This window comes from Cricetulus griseus, chromosome 5 (genome assembly GCF_003668045.3).
Source record: "Cricetulus griseus strain 17A/GY chromosome 5, alternate assembly CriGri-PICRH-1.0, whole genome shotgun sequence".
NCBI lineage: Eukaryota > Metazoa > Chordata > Mammalia > Rodentia > Cricetidae > Cricetulus > Cricetulus griseus.
In genome coordinates this window covers 87,718,840-87,742,044 of record NC_048598.1, presented here as the reverse complement: position 1 = coordinate 87,742,044, position 23,205 = coordinate 87,718,840, and the positions used below count along the sequence as shown (strand labels likewise).

The following is a 23,205-nucleotide window of genomic DNA, read 5'->3' as shown; positions in this document are numbered from 1 at the left end:
AATTCTCTGTTTAATGTTTATGGACTTCATTTGACTGAGATAACTCAAAGTGTACACAGACATTATTTTAGATGGAGCTTGTCTGATTATTACTGTGTTGTAGATTGGGTTGCTCAGAGTGGTTGTAATGGAAGTGGAACATGGGAGGGTTGCTTGATGGAGAGCCTGGCACCTTTAGATCATTTTCCCATTGTTTTCATTTTGAGGCAGGGTCCCATGAAGCACAGGTTGATCTTGACCTCCGATCTTCTTGCCTCCGCTTCCCAGCACCTTTAGATTTTTATGCAGGAACCAGATTCTCCAGGGAATCGTCTTCCCATTGTCTTTCATGGAGAACAAGGATCTAACTGGTGGCTTTTTGGGTTTTTGTTTTTGTTTTTTTGTTTGTTTTTGAGACAGGGTCTCTTGTATTCCAGGCACACTTTGAACTCACTGTGTAGCCGAGAACAACTTTAAGCTCCCAGTCCCTCTACGTCCACCTTCCAAGAGCTGTCCTGCCATGTCTGGTTTATAAGGTACTAGGGATCAAACCTAGGACTTAATGCATGCCAGGCAAGCATTCTCCCAACTGACCTATATCCCATCCCTGCCCCTCATTGGTGACTTTTGGAGATTTAGCATTCAATTTGAATGGTTTGTTGCATTAATTGTCTTCTAGTCTGCTGACTCTGTTCTGGGAAATAAACTTCTAGACTTTTTTTGTGGGTCAGGTGCCTAGTAACATGTGGGCTAGGGCACATGGGAAGATTCTTTTATCAGGCAGAGATACACAGCCCCAGATCCCTCACCCTTGGTCTTAATGATTTCAGCAGTCACTTCTATTGTCTTTCCTTCCTTCCTTTGTTTCTTCCTTCCTAGCTTTTAAAAAAGTTATTATTATTATTATTATTTTTTTTTTTTGTAAAGGAGATTCTAAAGGCTAAATTGGTTTGGTTCTAAAATGCCCCAGTTACTGGCTTGGGACTTTAATTTTTATGTAGTGAAATCTATTTATTTTTTTTGGGTTTGGGGTTTGAGACATGCCTAGTGGCATCTGCATTTTCTCATGCTATTCAACATTCTGAAGAGTTACCTTTGCTTTTTGTAGAACTTTTAAATTATTCGACATCTTAGACCATGGTTTTACTTCCGAGGGGGGTGTGGAAGTTAAATACTTGCTTTGCCTTCATAGGAGCTAGTTGTCTTGCTGCCATTTATAGAGTGAATGCACACTCTTCTCTGACCTGGTTTGAACTGGCACCATTGTCAGACGTCAGCTTCCTCTTATTACTTACTCACTCATTTATTTGTTGATAGGATCTTAGTATGTAGCCCTGGCTGGCCTGGAACTCTTAGAGCTCCTCCTGCCTCTACTTCCCTAGTGCTAGGACTAAAGAGAGGTGTGCCACATTCCCATACAGTCCTCTTCTTTTTACAGTGTATTTTTATTGTGGTAAAATGCCTGTAAAAAATCCTATTTGCCTGCTCCCTTGTGATAATAGCTACCTCTAGGATGATCCCCATAATCATAAAAATCCAGAGAGAGAGAAAGAGAGAAAGTGAGAGAGAGAGAGAGAGAGAGAGAGAGAGAGAGAGAGAGAGAGAGAGAGAGAGAGTGAAGAGATGAGAGAGTGTGCTGTCTGATGCCAGGAGACTGTTTTCCCCTGTTCTTCTGTTTCCTTGCTGTTACCTGCCTCACTGTTCTGTACTCACTGGACCAGCTGCTGGAAATCATGTTCCTCTTTGTGACAACACCTGTAGTACTTGTCTGAGGTTTTACCTCCTCTTTTAAGTGTTGTGAAAACCAGACGCTTACAATATCACACTGGTCCAGGGACTTGTCTCAAGGATTCTAAACATGCCAGTCTAGTTTTTATGGTTTGACAAACATTTTTGGGGGATAAAAAATGTTGTCAGTTTAAGTAAATTTATTTACTTATTGTATTCTGTGATGTCTCATCATTTGTCTTAATTTTTTTTTTTAGTGCTGAGCCTTTGAATATGGTAAATATTTTTGGTGTCCTAGTGGTTAATCATTTATATTGCAAGAGGATGCTTGTTTTGTTTTAGGAATAACCTTGCTGCTTACTCAGTATGTTGGCATCATTTGATTCCTAACTTTGTGAAAACACTTGTGCTTTAATATTACCAGAAGACACCGAAGCGAGAAAAATATTTCTTATATTTGATAAATACTTTAATAGATGACTTTATAATTTGTTGACTGGTAGTCACCATGAAATGATACTTGCAGAATACTCAAACATTTAATTCTAAAATAAGCTTATTACCCTTGTGTTTAAAAAAAAAAAAAAAGGCCTGTACTAAAGGTATATGATACCATTGGAAGGCCACTGGGTCTTTTTCTGAGCAGCATCCTGTGGGAAGCCAGTGTTTGGCCTTGTGAAAAAACCTTATGTTTTTCTCTCCTCTGTGGCATTTTAGAATGTTAGTTTTGAATGGAGAATCATTTTGTAGTCAAACGAAGTGATAAAACTCTTCAAGTCATGCTGACTGTAATTCTTTTGTTTAAAAAGAAGAAAAGAGAAATGCTGAGACATGAGACATGTTGACTATAAGTTTATTATAAGGCCCGGCAGAGTAGGGAGACTAAGAAGAGGAAAGGAACAGGGATAATGGCTGGTCGCCGCAGAGAGAGCGCATAGGTGAGAGTCAGAGTAGAGAGGAAGCAGAGAGCGTAAATGGGCAGGGATCTGTCTTTTTAAAGGGGTCCTCTGCACCTGCATGCAGACTTAGTTCCCATGGAACCTTGGGCTGACCAGGGTACTGCCTGTTCCACCAGGTAACGGGCAGGCCAGCATAATGCCTGAACCTTTCACTGACTTCATGTTCTATTTCTTCCAGATGTCCTCATTGCCAAGAAGAGCAAAAATACAGGCCCAGAATGTGGAGTCCAAAGATGAATTTTCTTTCTTCTCTGAGTTGTAAGCATGTTGGTGTAACATGTTGTTGCAGGAATGGTGATTATTTTAAGGAGTAATGTACTCTGTCACTTAGAAACTTAAGTCATTTGGGTTAAAGACATGTGTGTCCTTGTCCTTTACACATACAACAACTATTTGTTGAACTCATGTTGTGATCCAGGAGAGAAAATAGTGAACTGAACATGTTATGTAATATTTATACTGGAACCAGGCTGAAGGAGGGCATGTTGTTGATTACATTGCCTTAGAATAGAGCTCTTAATTTATACAGCGTTGCCACTGTGTGTAGGGTCACCTTTCTTTGTGGGGGCAACCTGATGCTTTGTAGGGTGCTTAGTGGCATCTTTGGCTTCTATCAAATAGATGTGATAATCAGAAGTATCTTTTGATAATGTCCCAGGGGTTTCAAATTATCCTCAGCTGAGAATCTTTGCTATGGAGTACCTTATAACACATGCCCCCTGACATCTGTAAAGAAACAAGTGATTAATGTTAGGTCATAATAGAATAAGGTGAAATTGAAGCAGGTCGGAGGACTAAGGAGAGGTGTGTGAAAGACAGATGTGCTGTACAGGCTGAGTGAGTGCCAGGCACTGCTGACAGCACTCATGGCATAGGGGAGTGAGCATCGACTAGCTGCCTCAAGATGTTTCCTTTGTAACAAGTGATTTGGGGGTGTTTGTGTTTTCTTCGTAATAATGAAAAAAAAAAAAAAACCCTGTACTTTTAGCACCTACCCATGTGAAATAGGATTAGTCAGCAGTCCTTCTTGATAGCAAACAGTAGGGTAGAATATGTCCTGTTTGGTTGGCAGTAGGAGGGGACTCTTAAGTTCCTTTGTCTTCCCCTTGTCTTTTCCTTTCCCCCCAACCCCTTCTCTTTTTCTCTTTCCATTTTTCTTTCCCTCCCTTCTCTTTCCCCTTCCTTCTTCCTTTCCCTTCCTCCCACCCCCGTGTGTGTGTGTGTGTGTGTGTGTGTGTGTGTGTGTGTGTGTGTGTGTGTTGTGTGTGTGGTGTGTGTGTGTGTAGGGTATGGGTACCCATGGTCAGAACTTGTCATCTTCGGACCTTCAGACCCCCTAAGTACTCAGAAGGCTACCTGGCAGAACACAGGTTTTCAAATGATAGTTCCCTTTGACTCTGCTGTTTGAGTGATTTTGTTTTTTGTTTTGCCTAGTCTCAGGGTGCTGACTGACCTCTGAAAAGAACTCTTTCATGATGTCAGTGGTTTGGCATGCCATCATTTTGTTTTCTTGGGACACAATTCAGCTCAGAATTCATCAGTGAGGTTCTTGCCTCCAGGCAGAGCTGAGACCATTCAGGAACTCAGACAGCCTCATTGATTAATCTCAAGTCATTCTTCCCACCTCTACTGACCTCTTTGGGGGAGAAATAGAGTGAACCAGATGGGTGGAGGGCTGTGCTTTCTCTCCTCCTGATGTGGGTTTGATTCTTGGTTAGAAAAGCAGTGTGGCTGCACCTGACAGAGTCTGTTCAGGGCACAGATCTATTCTGTGAAAGGAAAAAGGGCTAGTAAAATAGTTGAATGGTCTCAGTGATGGCTTTTTTATGCAGTTTAGGGTGTTTTAAAAGCTATTTCTCAGTCCTTTCATTGGTTTGAATAACTTTCTAAATGGATGTGATTGGGATTTAGGAACCTAAGTGCTTTTCACTGTTTTGATTGAAAGGCTCACATGCGGCATGACCCAGTAAGTGCCTTGAGGTAATGGTTGCTTTTCTGTGTCATGATGGTGTGTGTGTATGTGTGTGTGTGTTCGCACATGTGCGCATGCACAAAAGCTCATCATGTGGGGGAGGGAGAGTGGAGAGACTTGTGGTAGTATGTGGTGGGAAGAGGGCATGTCTATATTGGTCTCCAGTCACTGTTCAGTTCTTGGTGATAATCATGCACACCCTATGCCCATATCACTCCATCTTCTATCACAGGCTTCCAATTATCATTTAAGAAACATTTGCCTCTTTTTACCTTTGTCATTTGGTTTCATTTTTTTCCTGGGAGTTCTCCTGTCAATTTACTCCTAGGTCATCTGGCTCTGAAGAAGATGACAAGGAAGATAGTATTTGGGAACCTCAGAAAAAAGTTCCCAGAAACCGTAAGCAGCCTGTCACCAAGGAACCCAACCGAAAGCCAGGGCGGCGGGCAAAGAAGAACACTGTACAGGTGGATGACATGTCAAAAGATATGGCTGTTAAGGAGGAGTTGGTAGGTGGCATTGCTGGATGTGGGGGAGGCCATCATTTTCTAGATGGGGAGGGGCTGTTCCTTTCTCCTTACACAGAGTATGGTAGAAATGTAAATGACAAACACTTCAGGGCAGTGGTGTCCCCTGTCACAGTCTCAGAAATACCATTCCAGCAAATGTATATTCAGCCACTTCCAGTGTCCTCTCCTCTCCAAGGAGGTGGCTAGTGTGGAAGTGCTGCTTTGGATGGTGATGGCAGCAAATGTCTGTGCACGTTGTTGTTAGCCAGGCGTCATGCTCACCATTTCACCCTGGAGATCTGCTTGACCCTCATCACCTTTGGGAATGGCTGTGATTGCCCTCCTGATTTTATAGATGAGAAATCTGAGGCAAGAGATGTTGTAAGTGACTTACTCCTAGAACGCAGATAGTGAGTGGTGCAACTGAGTTTCTAAGTCAGTAGTTCAAAAGCTGTTAAACCTCCCAGGGGTACTTTTATATCAGCCATGCCTGCAAGAGTGATGTGTATACACAGAGTGCTAGCTTAATAATTCATACTTAGAAATAATCATCAAAAGCACTCAAAACTCTTACAGGCAGCACTTTCCTTCTTGGAGGCTGAAGAGGGAGTTAAATAGTTAGAAACTTGCTTGATGAGAATGGCCTAAGGAGAGAAATTAGACAAGTCCATTTGGGTGTATTGATCGCCTCCTGTGGTCTTGGCTCTGGTCTTCACAGTGACACTTGCAGCTTGTAATTTTGTGGAGTTAAGGTAGTCTGAAGTAGTCAGAAGCAGTCATCTCACAGCAGGCTCTCTTGTCATTGGGGCTGAAACACTCAGGATCTGTTTGTTGACTTTTCTCTTTATTATAGATAGAAGAAAGCTGATCATACTTTTTTTTTTTTTGTAGGTTTTTTTTTCCTCCTGTTTCGTTGACACTTCCTTTGTGATAGACACATTCTTAAGTTATGCCAACTCCTACAACTTAATAGACTCAGTCATTTTTTTCTTCCTGTCTCTGTTTGGATCCATTATGTTTTGAGTGCAGCTGTACTGCTCAGGCGCTGCCTATTGTGCATTTTCTAGTGGACATATGGTGGTTGGCATTGGGTAGAAGTGTCCTTTCTGTGATTCTCAGTACTTATTGTCAGTGATTCTGGAAAAATCCTTGATAGAAGTTTTATTTTGAGTGAAATGTTCTTGTGAGTTGTGTTTGTGCCATCTGTGTCACTGGAGTGATGGACAAACTAGCCTGTGACTCCTTAAGGGCAGCTCTTTGCATCATTGCCACCACCCCCAGTGCTGAGATGGCTGTCAGGTAATGTGGCACACTGGTAGGGAGCAGTGGTGGTCCAGATTGCTTCCTGGGTAGGCTGTTAGGAAGCCTCCTCTCAAAGAAAAAGAATGCTGGCCATGATGTTGTACACCTGTTAGCCTAGCACTTGGGAAGCCAAGACAAGAGAATTACTCTGAGTTCAAAGTTAGTCTGGGCTCCATAATGAGTTCTAGGCAGTCAGGGCTATAGTTGTGAGACCCCATGTTAAACACAACACAACAAAAAAAAGACAACTTCCTGCCTTTGGCTGCTGCTGCTCCATTTCCAGCCCCTAGTTTTCTGTCTGAGCAGGTGGCAGGTATAGTCAGCTGAATTTCACAAGCCTGTGGATGCCGTTTTCCCTCTAGATGGTTGGCTTTGACTTGATTATGTTGTTTATTTATCAGTTTCTGGATTTATTTAAACAAGTCAATTCATTTATTTATTTCTAAGTCAAGTCTCATGTCGCACAGGCCAGCCATGTAACTGAGGGTGACTATGAACTTCCTCTTGCCTTTACCTCCTAAGTTCTTGGATGACAAGCATGGGCTACCATGTCTAGTTTTTTTTTTTTTTTTTTTTTTTGAGACAGGGTTTCTCTGTTTCTCTGTGTAGCTTTGGAGCCTATCCTGGCCCTCGCTCTGGAGACAAGGCTGGCCTTGAACTCCCAGAGATCTGCCTGCCTCTGCCTCCTGAGTGCTGGGATTAAAGGCGTGTGCCACCAACGCCCGGATCCATGTCTATTTTTTATGAGTTGCTGGAGATCAAAAAGGACTTTGCATGTGCTAGGCATGTATGCCAGGCAAGCTCACACTCCAGCCCATGGTTATAACTTAATCTTGTTTTTCTGATACATGTAGACCTATCATTTACTCCTTTTATGAAATTAAACTTTATTTCTAAATCATCCACATGCAATTTTAAGGAACAACAGGGAGGGATTCCACATACCCTTTATCTAGTTTTCCCCAGTGGTAAAATTTTAGTGTCTTATGTTGGTATTGTAAAATATAATGAACAGGATATTATCATTGGTAAAATCCTGGGTTTGTTTACAGTTCTTTGGCTTTCCATGCGTTTATTTCTGTGTGGGTATTTGTATTTAGCACTGTGCAGTTCTATTACATGCATGGGTTTGTGTAACCACCGAAAGGATCCCTCATGTTGCCCTGTCTATCTGTCTGTCTGTCTATCAATCTATCTGTTATCTATCTATCTATCTATCTATCTATCTATCTATCTATCTATCTATCTATCTTCTGGGATAGGGTTTCTCTGTATCTCTAGCTGTCCTGGTACTCTTTCTGTTGACCAGACTGGCCTTGAACTCAGAGATCCTCCTGAATGTTGGGATTAAAGGTGTGCGTGTGCTACCACCCCCAGGCTTCATGTCGCCCTTTCATATACACATCAGTGCTCTCCTTCCACCTACTCATCTCTTAGCACCGCACTGCTAAGGAAATTTATATACATGTACTCACTTTGGGATGCGGTTTTCCCCAACTCAACATAGTTCCCTTGAGATTCATTGAAGTTGTTGTTACATGTATTGATCATTTGTTCCTTTTCACTTCTGAGCAATATTCAGGGCAGTTGGTTTCCAGTCTTGTAATTCTCATGCTTTCTTTATGATTCCATAGAATAGTCCTGTAGCTATTGGCAATGCCAATTTGGAAGAGAAAAATCACAAATTGCATACAACTAAGGCTCTGAAAATTGCAGCAAGAAAACAAAAAAACCCATCTCAGAGGGGCAGAAAAAAGTTGAAAGTTGATGAAGAAACTAGCCAAGCCAGCCCCTTAGAGAGTGGGAATAGCAGCATGGAGACACCATCAACAAGCACCACATGGGAAGATGTGTGCAAGAAGGAGGAGAGTGAAGACGACTTCACATTTGATCAGTCTCCTTTAAAAAGGGTGAAGACTGAAGCCTGTCCCCAGGGGAAGCCTGTCAAGTTCCCTGAAGGTGCCAACAGCATTAAAGAGGAGGTGGAAATGAACTGGGACATAGTGCAGGTAAGTGCAGTCTTGCATCACTTGTGTGCTGTGAGTCCTGGACAGGCACACAGACTGTGTTCACTAAGGGAAGTGCTGGCAGTTTTGAATTCGCTTATTCAGTTTGCCAGTGATTTCTGGAATCAGGCTTTGGACACTGTTTCTACTCTCGGCTATACTGTTTTGCAATCTGGCTTATCAACAGCAGCTCTTTTGCTAAGAACTACTTCAGTCAAGAAAGATGGTTGCCCTGGTATGTTCTATCATGGTGTAGGTATTTCACACCAACAGATGGAGGCCTTGAAGACTCATTGCTAAATTTTTGTGTTGCGTTTGGATTGTGTTTCTCCATAGAAGCAGTATACATGATTAGGTCATTGACTGTTCATGCATCCAGTGTATGAGGAACAAGACCCTTAATGTTTCAAAGACAAGTTCTTTAAGAATTCTAACTTGAGGATTTCTCCCGGGGTTCCTCTTTGTCCCCCACCCTTCCTTTTTAGCTGCTTTGGGGGATTATAGAGGGGACTAGAAGGGAAGCTCAGGAGCAGTGAGCCTTAACCTTGTGTGCTCCAACCCATTCTGGGGCCATGTCAGAGTAGATGAGGGTGATTATCCTCCCTGTATGTCCTTAGGGCATCCCAAATGAACTCTTTGCTATACATTGCTGCTGTAGAGCTTTTGGGGTCCTAAGACTGGGGCTGTGTGACACCTTTGTTCTTCAGAGGGTCATGTTCTGGGCCATGTTGCTTTTTCTATAGATTTCACCAGTAGTTTTTAGTCATTTTGTTTCTTCTCTTTGGCAAACTGAGGAATCCAGAGTGTTGCCTTACAACTGTGTCTTTTTACTTAAGTGTGCCTTTCAGAATCATTGAGAAGCAGTGTAAACAGTATTGTAGGTCTTCCTTTGCACTGTTCATTCAGATCTACAAGGCAGTGCTTTCACAGAACGAGTCATAGACCACCCACACTGAAGTCACTCTGAAGGCTTTTTTAAAACTCCATCCTTGGCCCAGAGCTGCAGGGGCAATGGATGTGCTCCCCTTTCCTTGACTTTCCCTTTTTGAACACTGCTAAGCTTACTCCTTTTACCAAGGTAGACCTACCTCTGGTTGTTTACAGTGTACAGGAGGAAGAAAGGAGGGTTTCAAAGTCCCTGAAGTCTCTGAGCTTTCAGAGATGGTAGTAAGTCATTCAGAGTAAAGAGCTGCCCTCTGTAGGACACTGTTTTCTCTCCTATCCTCCCATCTTTGTCATGGGAGAAGAGATGACTATAGCCCCGCCCTAGCTATTTTTCTCTAGATTACAAGGGATAGAAACTTCTTTTTGTTATAATTTTATATTTACTTATCTGGAGTGTTGTGGGGAGGGTTCTGTGAGGATAGTGTGAATAGGCTAGTAAAAGGATATCCTTCAGGGTCGAACTTTGGATGAGATCAGGTGTCTTTAAGGCAGTATGTCGAGAGACAGGCGTAAAGGATGTAAAGTTATGAATCTCAGTGATGACTGGACACACAGACACAAACACACACACAGACACAGACACCCTGTTGTAATCTCAGGTGTTTGCTTGTGGTCTTTAATTGCTGAAAGGTAGTAATGTTTGCCATTTATTTGAGTTGACTTCGTGATCTCGGCTCCACACCACACACACACACACACACACACACACACACACACACACACACACACACACACATATGTGTGTGTGTGTGTGTGTGTGTGTGTGTTATAGTCAGGAGAATAAACAGAAGTTATAGTCAGGAGAATAAACAGAAGAATTCTTACTTGTATAGTAGAAGCTATAGAGAACCCATCTAAAAGTTACAAATTACTGATAGCTAACTCAACGTAGGAGTTCACAGTTTGTGTCGTTTCTCTAACAGGTATCACTAAAGTCAATTCCAGATTTTGAGAGAAGAAAGTTTGTTTTGAAATCTGTTAATGTGGACTTTTAATTCTTTTTATTTTAAATCTTGTATTTATTTATTTATTTATTTATTTATTTATTTATTTATTTATTTTTTGAGGTAGGGTTTCACTCAGTATCCCAGGTTGGCCTGGAACTCAACTAGGTAGCCGTGGTCCCAGTTCACTGACTGCTGGGTTATAGGTGTGCGCCTCCACGAGCAGCAGCCATGTATTTTCTGTTAGGGATGGTGACTTGAGTTTGCTCATGAGTTCTATAATGTTGATAAGATTGCATTAAACAAGGCCTTTTGTATTATACACTCTGATAGGGCGGCAAGATTCATTGCTGAGAATGAGGAGGGAAAGCATGATGAGAAACAGGTACCTGGCCACCAGGATGAGGGGCAGAAACAAAGTAGCAAGGAAATCTTCATTACAAACGGAGCAGCAGCATCCATTGTTCATTCCAGTAGCAGCTGGAAACATGTTCCCTGTCTTTAAGGTCTTAAGAACATTTCATGGCCTTGGCCTGCTTGGAGGATATAGATATACTAGTTTTTCCTTTACATTCTAAGCAGTTTTCCCTCCTGTTAATTGGAAGTGATTTTATTGTTAGTTGAAAACAAATTTTAAATACAATACATTCTGGTCACTGTTTTCTCTTCCCCACACCTCCTCCCAGATCCTCCCAACACAAACAAGCTCCAACCCCTTTCTCTCTTGTTAGAAACAAACAAACAAGAAACACATCCCCAATACAAAACCACAAAAACAGAAGCCAAAATCTACATGCATAAGACCAATAAGACAAAAAAAAAGATGCCCAAAGCAAAATGGGACAGAAAGTCTATAAAAATACCGTTGAGTTAGTTTTGTGATGGCCACCTACTCCTCTTGGACATAAGGCCTACCCTAAAATGTGGTTAATATACCAAGTGAGACTTTTCCTTTGTTAGTGGTTATCAATTGCAGATAGCTTCTTGGTCAGGGCTGAGCCCTTGTTCTCAGGGGATCTCAGCTCCTTGTCTGTGGCTTTGGAGGATGGTGTTAGAGCCATCTCACTCTGCTGAGCAGCCTGTTAGCAGCTTTGTTAAAATCGAACATATTTCAGGTAGAGAAATTGCCTGGGAAACCAAATGGGATTTTACATGTTTATTTCTTTTTAACCTAATAAACCCTTCCCTAATTTTAATTCTCCAGGCAGTTCTTATTTTCTTTGCTTTTCCTTTCTTTCTTTTTTGGGGGGGTTGGTGGTTTGAGACAGGGTTTCTCTGTGGCTTTGGAGGCTGTCCTGGAACTAGCTCTTATAGACCAGGCTGGTCTTGAACTCACAGAGTTCCACCTGCCTCTGCCTCCCAAGTGCTGGGATTAAAGGCGTGCACCACCAACCCACGGCTGTGTTTTAAAGATTTTATTTATCTGCCTGCATGCCAGCAGAGGAGACCAGATCTCATTCAAGGTGGTTGTAAGCCACTATGTGGTTGCTGGTGAACTCAGGACCTCTGGAAGAACAGTCAGTGCTCTTAACCGCTGAGCTATCTCTCCAGCCCCGTGGGCTTCCTTTCCTATGCTTTGTAAATCTCAGCTCCCCACACCAAAAAAAACAAAACCAAACAAACATATAAACCTTTGTGGGATGGAAAATAGTTTTGTCTATGGTATTTCTGTATTGCTTTTTTTAAATGTAGCTGAGAATAGTACAGGAGTTGCAGAACACGGAAATGAGGAGAGCGGGTAATACAAGTCAGAGTCAACTGTGTGTGTATTAGGGGACGGTGTCTTGAATATTTACGTAAAGATCAGATTGAAAGAAATGTCTTTAATGTGCATACCTTCTTCCACAAAATATATATCCAAGTTAGGGGCTAAACCCTGGATAGCACCTTGTCCAGAAGGGAGAGGTTACTATTATTACTAACTGAACACTTTGGCAGGGTCATTTGTTAATCCCATTTGAGTGTTGTTTCCCCTGGCCCTGCTCACTACCCTGCCTTGATCTTCTGTTCTTCAGTTGAGATATGTCTTAATTCTGGAAACTCCACTGGCTTTTCAGGGATCTCTGTGTAGGCCCATAGCCTACATTTGATTAGTGTTTATTAGACTTTAGTCTTCCAACACTCCGACCAGGGTCAGAGGACTGTTCTCTTGAGCAAAGGCAACCTCCCCATTTTCATCTGCCTCCCAAATTGTGAATATGTGGTTGCCATAGGAAATTTGTTTTTGTTAAAGCTCCGTATGTCCCATACGCATATGTTTATAAGAACTGAAAAAGTGCCCAGCACAGTCAGATGTTGGAATTGTTAAACTGTGCCACAGCTGCTGCTGTGATAGTTTCTTTGAGGGTGGGCCGAGGCAGGTGCAACAGCTCTGTGCATCTTAGTAACATTGTTTCAATTAGGTAAAAAAGCAAGCAAACCCTTTGTGCTAGCTCTTTCCCCTTTGTTTCCAGAGATGGTAAGAGATGATGTATCAGAAGACAGAGACAAAAGAGAGCCAGTGTCTCTGAGCCGGCAATCTCACTGCCATTTTCTGCATTAATTACAGCTGCAGTAGTTCCTGATAGCATATGTAGCCCATTTTGCTCTGGGAGAGATTAAAATAGTGTTTTTTCTTATTATTATAAACTAGTTGATAGTATTTATTATAGGCTTTAACACCAACAAACTGTGTTGTATTCCATACATATATGAGGTTGCCCAGATGTTCAAAAGTATAACCAAGCGACTTCCAGGCTGTAAACAACAGAATCCCCCTTCATACCCCTCTTCAATGCCCCCTTCCTCTCCTGTAACATTTCTTCTGATTTCTGGCAGTGTATATTAGGTGCTCCCACTCCCATCTTCACATAAGCATTTGTGACACAGTGACACAATCAGCTCTCTGGGTCAGGTGATGAACTGTAGGTATCAGCAGCTTTTCAGAAAGGAACTGTTGAAGTTGCTGGCTTGGGAATGATTCTGAATAGAAAATTCTCTCACTTTTACTCATTAGTGAGCCATTGAATTTGATGTTAACTCTTCTAAAGTGCAGATGTTGCTGGGTGATTAAAGTTGTAGTGGATTTGCTGATGCCCAGAAGTTCGCTTTTTAATTGAGGAGCTGGCCCGTTCCTCTTTATTGCTCTTGGGACAAAGGCATCTTTCCCAATGTTTCCCATAGCTAGAGGGAGGTGTACAGGCACTCTTCTTACCTGCTCCAGTTCTCGGGAGAGCAGACAATTTAAGTCCTTTGTACTTTTTCCCATAAATCCTTTTCTTTGCATTTTTTTTTTTTTTTTTTGCAAAAAATTGAATTTTTGAAGAGGAATATGGCTAGTGGAACTTGGGGCAGTTTACTTCTTTGGCTCAAGTTTTTGTGTGTATGAAATGAGAATATTAATCTATCTCATATACTTTAAGTGAGTTAATGCTGAATGTGTAAGCATTTATAACATACTAAGCCTTGTAGATGTGTCAGCATCAAGCAGCAGTCACAGAGTAAAAGCCAATAGTAAAGTAGTTAGGTTATCCCTCCTCCCCATTCTTTCTGACTTTTCCTTGATAAATGCATCTCTGCTTTACTTAAGAAAACAAGTAAGTACATAAATAAATAACTGATTCAAGTACTTTAAAAGTAAAGACTGCATTTCCCTGCTCTGCCTTTCCATATCCTGCCGGGCTGGATGTTGTTTGCCTCTTTCATCTAAGACACAGGATGGTCAGGGCTTACCCTAGAGTTTCAGATTCAGTGTATTTTAGGTGGGACCTAATAATTTGCATTTTCAGCAAGGTGGCAGGTGACGATTATGCTGTTGCTTTGAGGACTACAGACTGTGAACTACTGCTATAGTCTACAGAGCTCCTCAAGTGTAGCAGGTGCAAGTTGGCTCAGCCACTGAGCTGGAGCAATGAGAGATCAGGTGCTGCCTGGCTTCTTTCCCAGTTAGCTTTTTGGAATGAGGGTTGGTTTTTATTTTTATTTTTTGCGATGCTGAGAATTACACCCAGGGCCTTATGTAGAGTCGGCAAACACTTTATCACTGAGCTGTTTATTAATCCTGGGTGTAGCAGATCCTTCTCATTAGGCTTTCTTTGAACCTCCAGCACCCAAATAATGACATGGAGAGACATATTATTTATGAAGCTTGGCCTTAGCTTAGACTTGTTCCCAAATAGCTTTTATAACTTAAATTAATGCATTTCACCTCTCCTTCATTCTGTATGACCAACCCCTTATGTGGCTGGCTGGCGAAATCCTTGTGCCTAGATTCATCCCCTGAGTTCCTCTCTCTACTGGAAGACCTGCCTAGCTTCTCCTGTCTAGCTATTGGTCATTCAGGTTTTTATTGAAACAGTTAGGTGCCTTAGGCATGTGAGGCAAAATATAGGCACATCTTTACAAAGTGTAAACAAATATCCAACAGCACCTTCCAGGGACTTTTTTTTTTTTATTTAAATGTTTTGATTATCACTGGATTAGCATGGCCTTAAGATGCCTTTTTAGTTAGGATCTAAGAAAACCATCATGTTCAACAATGAAGGTTGTCAAGCAGCTCATGGCTGAAGGGTGTGGTGGGTGACCTTCAGAGAATAAGTGAGAAAGCCTGCCCAGTCTATCAAGGGAATATGTTTCAATTGGGTAAGTATGCTTAGATTTTAGAAAAAAAACATAGAAAGAAATGCTTTTTAGAACTCAAAAAATGTTCAATAACGATGATCTGGAAGTTAGTACATCAGGGTGGGGCTTTTGAGAAGTGTAAGTACATTATCTTATTTAGGAAATAATTATCCCCCCAACCTCTGTCTATGTTTTCAGGTAAATCATCTTTTCTGGGGTTTGGGGAGTAGATTCCCACCAGATGATTGATAGGGCCAACTGAGATTAGCTTCTCATGGAAGAAACAACAGAATACAATGGTCTAATCATTAGGGCAGATCAGAACATCATATCTGCCAGGGCCAGAGGTCTTCCTTTTGGACTTTTATTTTTGATCAGGATGCCTAAAGAAGGAAAGTTTACCATTACCAGGTAAATGGGAGGTGGTTCCAAAGCCAACCATGAGGGAAGGGGCTGCCCTTAGTAGCTTCCAAAACTACTAATTCCTCTTTAACTGTCTGACAGTAGAGTTTGGATTCCAGGTGCTTCGGGACAACACTGGTGGTTCTGACCAGTTAAACACCATGACCTAGTATACATTTGAAAGGAGTTTCACTGTGCTCCTTACAGAACCAGGAACAGATGAGACTGGAGTGCCTGTTGGCAGAATGGTTAAAGGCTGTCTCAGTTACATAGGCTAGAACCAGGCTGTGCTGTGGGGTGGAAGAAATGAAGAGAATAAAGAAATATTTTGTGACGAGTTGACTGGTTCTTATAACAAGTCAGATTGAAGATTTGGAGGTGGATGACTTTCCTAGTTTGAATTCCAGGTGTTGGGAGTACAGGCCTTAGTGTTTTGAATCACTGTTTCTCTTCCTTTGCAGGTTTTATCTGAGAGAACTAATATTGAACTTTGGGTTTGTGCTAACATCATACGCCTTTTTAATGATGACAACACAATTCCCTTCATCATACGCTACCGAAAAGAGCTCATTAACAACCTCGATGCTGATTCCCTCAGAGAAGTTCGCCAAACGCTAGACGAGCTAAGGTAAGAAACCCAAGAGAGTTGTGGATCTCATGTGTGAGACAGAGGCCCTGAGCACATGAGGGAAAAAGACAAGTTACTGTTTGGAGAATCAGTAACTTTGTTTTTGTTAATTGTTGTCATCTAAGTGCAGTGCTCTTTTGCCAGAGTAAGTCAGGTCTGTTTTCTTAGTTAGATCATGGAATCCCTATGCTGCATGCTAAGCTTAGGTGTGGATATATGGGACTTGATCATTACCTTTTAATAGAGATGATTGGCTATAGTGGCAGAATCAGGACTGCTGATAGGAAACAAAAAATGTTATTCTAAGTCTTCAACAGCTTGCATAACACTGTCCTTTTACCACTCCAGTCCTCAAATGGAGAGTTCTTACCAGTATAGATGGTCTTTAACCTACAATAGGGTGACTTAATTTTTCAACTTCGTGACAGTCAAAACCATAAGGATTCAATAGAAACTCCACTTTGAATATTTTGAATTTTATTTTATTTTTTTTAATCCTGGGCTGACAAGATGCTATAGTGACTTTTGTGATGGTACTCCCAGCCATCTGTGTGATCATGAAGGAAAATGATACTTTGTGGTACTGCCAGTGATTTTTTAGGAGCAGGTATTGTCTTGGTTTCTCCTATTGCTGTGGTAAATACCCCAGCAAAAGCAGCTTATGAGAGAAAAGGCTTGGTTTGCTCACAGTTCCAGGTTATAGGCCATCACTGTAGGGAAATCAAGGCAGCAGGAACTTGAAGTCAAGAGCCTTGGGTTAATGTATGCATGTTGACACTCAACTCCTTCATGTTCCCAGTACCACTGCTGGGCAGATCTGTAAATAAGAACAGTCAGTATGACATATACAATGAAAAAAAAATTATTGAAAATTAGAGGAACTGCTGGGCCTGCCCTTCCCCTTGGCCCATCTGTGTATTGATTCATCCATACTGATGTCTAGAATTAGCTCCTCTCCATGGAATCCTGGCTCTGTGTCTGGAGAATGGTATTTAGGAATTACTCATGTGTTCTGAGTGTGCCCCTCCTGAGCAGTATCACTCCAGTAGCAGTGAGCAAATCTAACAGTCCAAATAGATGTCCAAGTGATGTTCTTATGATTTCAGCACTCAGGAGGGAAAGTAGAAGATGAGCTGGGTTATCTTGTGGTAGAGAGTAAAGAAGTACCCAGAGAGTAAGAGGGACAAGTCAAAAGATATAGCAGTTAGCTTGAAAGGATTACTTCTGGCCAAGCCAGTGATAATCTGAACTGTGCATATGTCACAGTGGTGAGTTATAACCACTAAATAAAAAATAAGAAGCCAAAGTCTATAGTGACATGAATAAATCAGTGAATGCATCAGAAGTTTAGAGAGGAATAAAATGGTCTCAGACTGTCCCTACATAACTGTAACCTACACGCGTTGGTTACAAAGGGGAAAAGAGGATGCTTATATCAGAGACCACATGTGTCATCTTCTCATTAGTAATAAGTTACACCGACATCTTTTGTCTCTCAATGAGTGGAAAGAACAGCCTCAGTTGTATGATATTCCTGCCAGGAAGCCTCAGAGTTTAACCTTATGGTAACATCACAGGAGCCCAGACTTGAAGACATACAGGGTAACTGGTAGGAAGCATTTCTGTGTGTGAGACTTTGAGAAGCCTGGAGAGCCCGGAACATTGTTTCAACTCTGAAGAGACTGTGTCTGACAGCTACCCACATTCTGGTGACAATCCACAGAGGCCTTCCCAGCACTGTGGCTGAAACCTTAAAAGGCTTCAGGTCTGCTAGGGAGAGCAGAATAGTGATAGATCGGGGGTAACTAACCTACACTGATGATTTTATTGTGATTTATACATTGTTCTTTCTTGGAAATGCATACTAAAGAATTTGGGGATGAAGTTACTATCAACTGTGTCAAAGAAGAAAAAAACAGTTTTGTGTTCCTTTTTTTTTTTTTTTTTTTAACTTTTCCTGTACCTTTTCTGTTCTGTAAGATGATAGCCTTTAGAAGAAAGGTTGGACATGTAGGTTGTATATATTATGGAAGTTTTTTATTTCAGGGCGGTTGCAAAGAAGGTTCATAGTACAATCCAGAAAATTAAGAAGGAGGGGAAGATGTCTGAGTGCTTGCTAAAAGCTTTGTTGAACTGTAAAACATTTGAAGAACTAGAACACGTGGTAAGGAACTTTATCTTTTAATGTAATGCCTGAATGTTTATGATTTGGGATCTTTTTATCACTAAGGAAGACTACACCATAAAAAGCTAAAGCCATCAGCCTCTGTTATTTAATTCATCAGCATTTATCCTTTCATCAATACATATTTACTGAATGCCTTTTTGTGTATGTCAGGAACTTGGATTTACACATACGGTAGTAAATAGTTCTTGTCCTCAAGGAGTGTCTAGTCACATAAGGAAGGAGAGTAGATTGCACAAGCATGGAATGCAGAGGAGATGGCACAGCCAGAGACCAAGACTTGAATTCTTCAGCCTGTAGTTGGCACAGTTAGTACCTTGGTTACTTGTTGGCTTCATGTCTGTGTACTTAGTCAACCATGGGTGGAAAGTATCTGAAGGACGTTTTCTTGGAGAACAGGTACATGCTTTTTAATGTGATCTAACAAGTGTGTACGTAGCACTTGCATTGAGTCATAAGTAATCTGGAGATGATTTGCATTTACAGGCAGCAGTACATAGGTTGTATGGAAGCACCAAGATATTTTCTATAGGGGACTTGCTATTCACAGAGGCCAGTGCTTTGTGGATACTGTAGTAGGGTTATGTTAGAAGCCATGAGCCTGGGAGAATTCACTTTAGGAAGGGTTTGTGGCTGAGCATGTCAGGGCTGACCACTGAGAAACAGTCACTTGAAATTCAAGTGAGGAGGCAGAATCTAGAGGACAGGTGGAAAAAAATGATCAGGGAAATATGAAGAGAAACCTTAAAAGGCCTCAGGTCTGCTAGGGAGAGCATAATGATAAATCGGAGGTGATAGTATGTGGACCAAGAGAGGCTTGGGAGTGAGGTGATAGATGAGTAGGGAAACCTAATATCCAGATGATGGAGGTTTTAATGAGTAAATCCAAACAAAGAACCAATTAAGCACATAGAAATTATAAAGATAACGATATGACACATAACACCCCCATACTTAGCTAGTTAATATGAGTTCATCTCTGAGGGGAGAGGGCAGAGCAGAGAGATGGATGTCTGTGGCATTCTCAGCATGCCCTCTAGTCCTGTAGCCTCGTTTTAAGTTTGACTTTGAAAGCAGACTTCTATGATATGTTCTCTGCTTTTTTTCCTAGTCTGCTCCCTATAAAACGGGGAGCAAAGGCACCAAAGCCCAGAGAGCGAAACAGTTGGGACTAGAAGGAGCAGCATGGACACTGCTGGAAAACCCAGGGCAGCTCAACCTGTTGTCTTACATTAGACCTAATGTTAAAGGTAATGGCTTCCTACAAGATGTCAGCTCTGCTGCTGCTTTTATCTTTTAGAATGTAAATATTTACATTAAACATGTTTTCACTAATGACTGTATAACTGTCTACTAACAGCAGGTAAGAGCAGGTGATTCTAATAGGTCCTGGCCGACCTTTTGCTTCTGATGACCTCCAACTCTAATCATTTGTCTGTCATTTCTCTGCCACTTTCCTTCCTTCATTTCCAAGTATATACTCACAACACACATGTCCCCTTGGTCCTTCTTAATGCCATCTTTGGTAAATAGGTCTTGGTTTTATTTTTAATTTTTTAATCTTTTAAGATAACTAGCATTTTACTTTTAAATGAAATCCCTCCATATCCCAAGATTATTAAATTATTAAGATTCTCCTATTATCTTTCAAAGCTTTTGTTTTATTTCTGTTTTTTTTTTTTCTTAAACTATGTAACTTAGATTTCCTCTTCAAAAAAAGAATTTTAACATTTCTGGCATGCACAAAGTATAAATTGGAGCCTGCTCTTATGTTTCTGTTTCTAAATAATAAGGGGACTTTTTCTAAAATTTGCTTCCAAATATATTCTGGCCTTTGAGTGTGAGAGAGAATGAGACAGGGCACAAAAGAAAGATTGTTGTTCTTTGGAGCCTTATTATTCAGTCTGGACTTGAATTTGCAGTTTTCTTGCCTCATCTTCAAACTGAAATTACAGATTTCTCAAAAAACATTGATTCCTTTATGTTTAAGTAATTATTTGTATTAAGATATATAGTGTTTTGATATAGATGCAAAATTAAGTGATTTTTGTAGTCAAAGAAAACTGACTTGAAATAAAACTAAAATGTGTTTTGTCTCACATAATAGCTTTTTTCTTCTTTTTGAGATAAGAGCGCCTAAAATTTATTTTCTTAGCCAAACTACAGTGTGCTATTATGAGTGAAATCCTCATGCTTTACATTAGATTTCCAGGTTTATTTAGCCCGTACAACTGCAAGTTAACTCCTACTCTAACCTGTCCATCCTAGTTCTAGAAGTTTCTCTTTGATTTTCTGTTGATTCTTCAAAATGGGAAATGTACATGTCAATAGGGGGCAGTCTGTGCTAACAAAATCCAAACCACTGACTCCAGAGAAATATAGTGTATCACCCATATTCCAGCAGATATGAATTTATGATTTAAAAATTGAGTATATGTAAAGTACAAACTATCTGTTCACAGAAACATACATTTCAATATGTTTGAAAAGGGACAGTAATATAAAGGATTATTTGAAGTTAGAGATGGATTAAAGTAAGTACAATCAAAATTGTTTAATTTTTAGTGCTTATTTATAGTTACATTTTCAATAATTTATTTACATTTAGTTTTTTAATTTTTGACTTGCTATACTTTGCTTTATTCAGTTACCATCTCACAAAGTCTAATTCCATTTCCTTTCTGGGCAGGGTGCTGGTACCTGGCCCCAGGTCCCTGTTCATGACTTTCCTTCTGCAGGTCCAGGGCTTTCTTTTGTTGATAGCATTTCCTATTTAATGACAGCCAAGCTTGAGTAGTCAGGACTTGAGATTCAGTGTGGTGAGTGGGGACGATCTGCCTGCCATGGAGACATTTGCTGCCTGTCGTTTCTTGTGGCTGATTCTTTGCCTTCTGTTTCCTGTCATCTTTGGTACAGTGGTGTCCTTGGTTCCCAGGTATACTGCATTCCTACCAAACAGGCCTGTGATAACCATCTCTCTTAAAAAAAAAGATGCTTTTGTTCCTTGACAGGTCCATCAATATAGACAGTGATCATATCCACCCCAACTCCCCCCCCCCACTCCACTGGGAACCCCTCAACATGTGCTCATCCCACCTTCTTCCCTCGTGTCCCCTCATTTTGGTTTGGTTTGATTCCTTGTTGCTGTTTTTGTTTTGTTGTTGTGTAACTCACTGTGTCTAATGCTGCTGCCTGCTGGAATAGTGCTTGGTCTTCTTGACTTGACCTTGTGCAGATCTCCATAACTTCGTGCCAAGGCTGTGTCCTGTCCCAGACACAGCACTTCACTGCCCCCTTCCCTCTCTGCCCCCTTTCCTGTTCTCTGACATTTGTCAGGTAGATATACAGGAAGGGGAAACACTCCACAGTCATGTACTCTCAACACTTTGATTAGTTAGGAGTCTCTGTGAGCTTCTGCCCACTGCAAAGGTGCTTTGAAAGAGAATGCCCCCCACAGGCCTAGTTAAGAGCAGCACTATTGCATGGTTTAAACGTAAATCCTGACCTATGTCCCTTTTGATTGTCACATATGATGATATGTGGGATACATTATTGTTGACACCAGGTAGTGACACTTCTTATCATTATGGCTGGCTCAGGGCCAGTATCTTCTCTGTGGATCTTACAGGCACAGCAGGGTGGAACTTTCTCTTGGCCTTATTTTAATAACAAATACAAAGAATTATAATTAGTTCCTATATACTGTGTATAAGTACTTTTCTGTTGCTGTGATAAAACACTATATCAAAAGCAACTTCTGGAAAAAAGGGTTTATTTTAGCTTACAGTTCCACAGGGAGGAGAGTCCATTATGGCAAGAAAAGTATGACACCATGCATGCAGCTATGGCTGCAGGAGCAGTAAGCTGGGAGCTCACATCTTCAACCACAAGTGTGAAGCACAGAGCAAACTGAGTGTAGGGCGAGACTTTAAATACTCAAGGAAGGCCTGTCCTAGTGAGTCTTTCTTCCAGCAAGGCCGCTGACTGGGGACCAAGGGTCCAAAGGCCCAGCCTGTGGGGGGCATTCTCTTTCAAAGCACCACATGCTGCTTTTTAGATTTTGTTTGAAATTTTGTTTCTGCCCTCTCACTCCCCCTCACTCCTTATGCTCTACTTATATACATGATCACTCTCAATTTTATTAGTGTTTTTTCTAAAGAAATATTTTAATAATTCCATTATTCCTCAGAGGAATATTTTTAGAAACCAGATCTTTTGGTTTTGTTTTGTTTTGTTTCTCTCTCTCAGTAGAAGACATTTCTTATTTGTCACAGACTAAGAACTTGATCTGAATGAAAACCTGTGCTGTTGTACCACAGATGGGCTTTGTCCTGGGATCCAAGCATCTCTATGCTGATGGGCCTGATGGTTCCTCTGGTGCTCTGAGGAGGCCCAAGTACAGATAAAGCACACAGAAACGCTGGCTTTTTACTTTCTTTTTACCGTCACAGTTGCTATTCCAAAATGTCTTAGCTTCTGCCACTGTATAGGTTTTATTATTTGATTTTCTGATTCACTGTTCCTTCTTTGTCAATTTTACTGAAATACTCACCTTGGAGCAACTAGGAGTGGGGCTTTTTCCAACATGCATGTGTCCTTTTCAGTCTTTCTGACTAGAACAGGTATGCAATACGAAAAGACTGTCCAAATGACTGGTAATTTCTACCTCTCTGTGAGGTAACCTGGGGACTTTCCCTAGCAGTGCTTTTAAAAGGCTTTTGTCAGAGTCATCTGTGATGCCCCCATCATCTAAAAATCTGCATCTTTGACATGAGGACAGTCCTTAGACTAGCATCATTTTAATTATAAAGATTCACTGAGTGTGTAAGACTTTGAGATGGTGTTCTCACGTGTGTGTGTGTGTGTGTGTGTGTGTGTGCGCGCCCGCGTGCGTGCGCGCGCGCGCGTGCGTGCGTGCGCGTATTTGCACTTTCTGTTTGCTACTTTTAGGAATGGTTTTCATTGTAGGCTGCTTTTCCTACCAACTTATCGCCCTGCTGTTGTAATTTCTCTATGCAGTGATGCTCTGAGGTGCTTGGGACTCCAG

At 41.2% G+C, this 23,205-nt stretch overlaps 1 protein-coding gene across 4 annotated transcripts in view; it reads left to right on the top strand.

The window, feature by feature from the left end:
• Srbd1 (S1 RNA binding domain 1) overlaps positions 1–23,205 on the top strand; it is a 166,950-nt gene that overhangs the window by 4,266 nt on the left and 139,479 nt on the right. For 2 of the 4 annotated variants that reach the window (XM_027417969.2, XM_027417968.2), the window contains exons 2-7: positions 2,845–2,924; positions 4,967–5,147; positions 8,084–8,458; positions 15,807–15,973; positions 18,020–18,137; positions 19,270–19,408. In XM_027417969.2, the coding sequence (XP_027273770.1) occupies positions 2,845–2,924; positions 4,967–5,147; positions 8,084–8,458; positions 15,807–15,973; positions 18,020–18,137; positions 19,270–19,408 (1,060 nt within the window). Of the gene's footprint in view, positions 1–416; positions 516–2,844; positions 2,925–4,966; positions 5,148–8,083; positions 8,459–15,806; positions 15,974–18,019; positions 18,138–19,269; positions 19,409–23,205 lie in introns of all 4 variants that reach the window. The other 2 variants (XM_035445154.1, XM_035445155.1) reach the window with 2 other exon arrangements.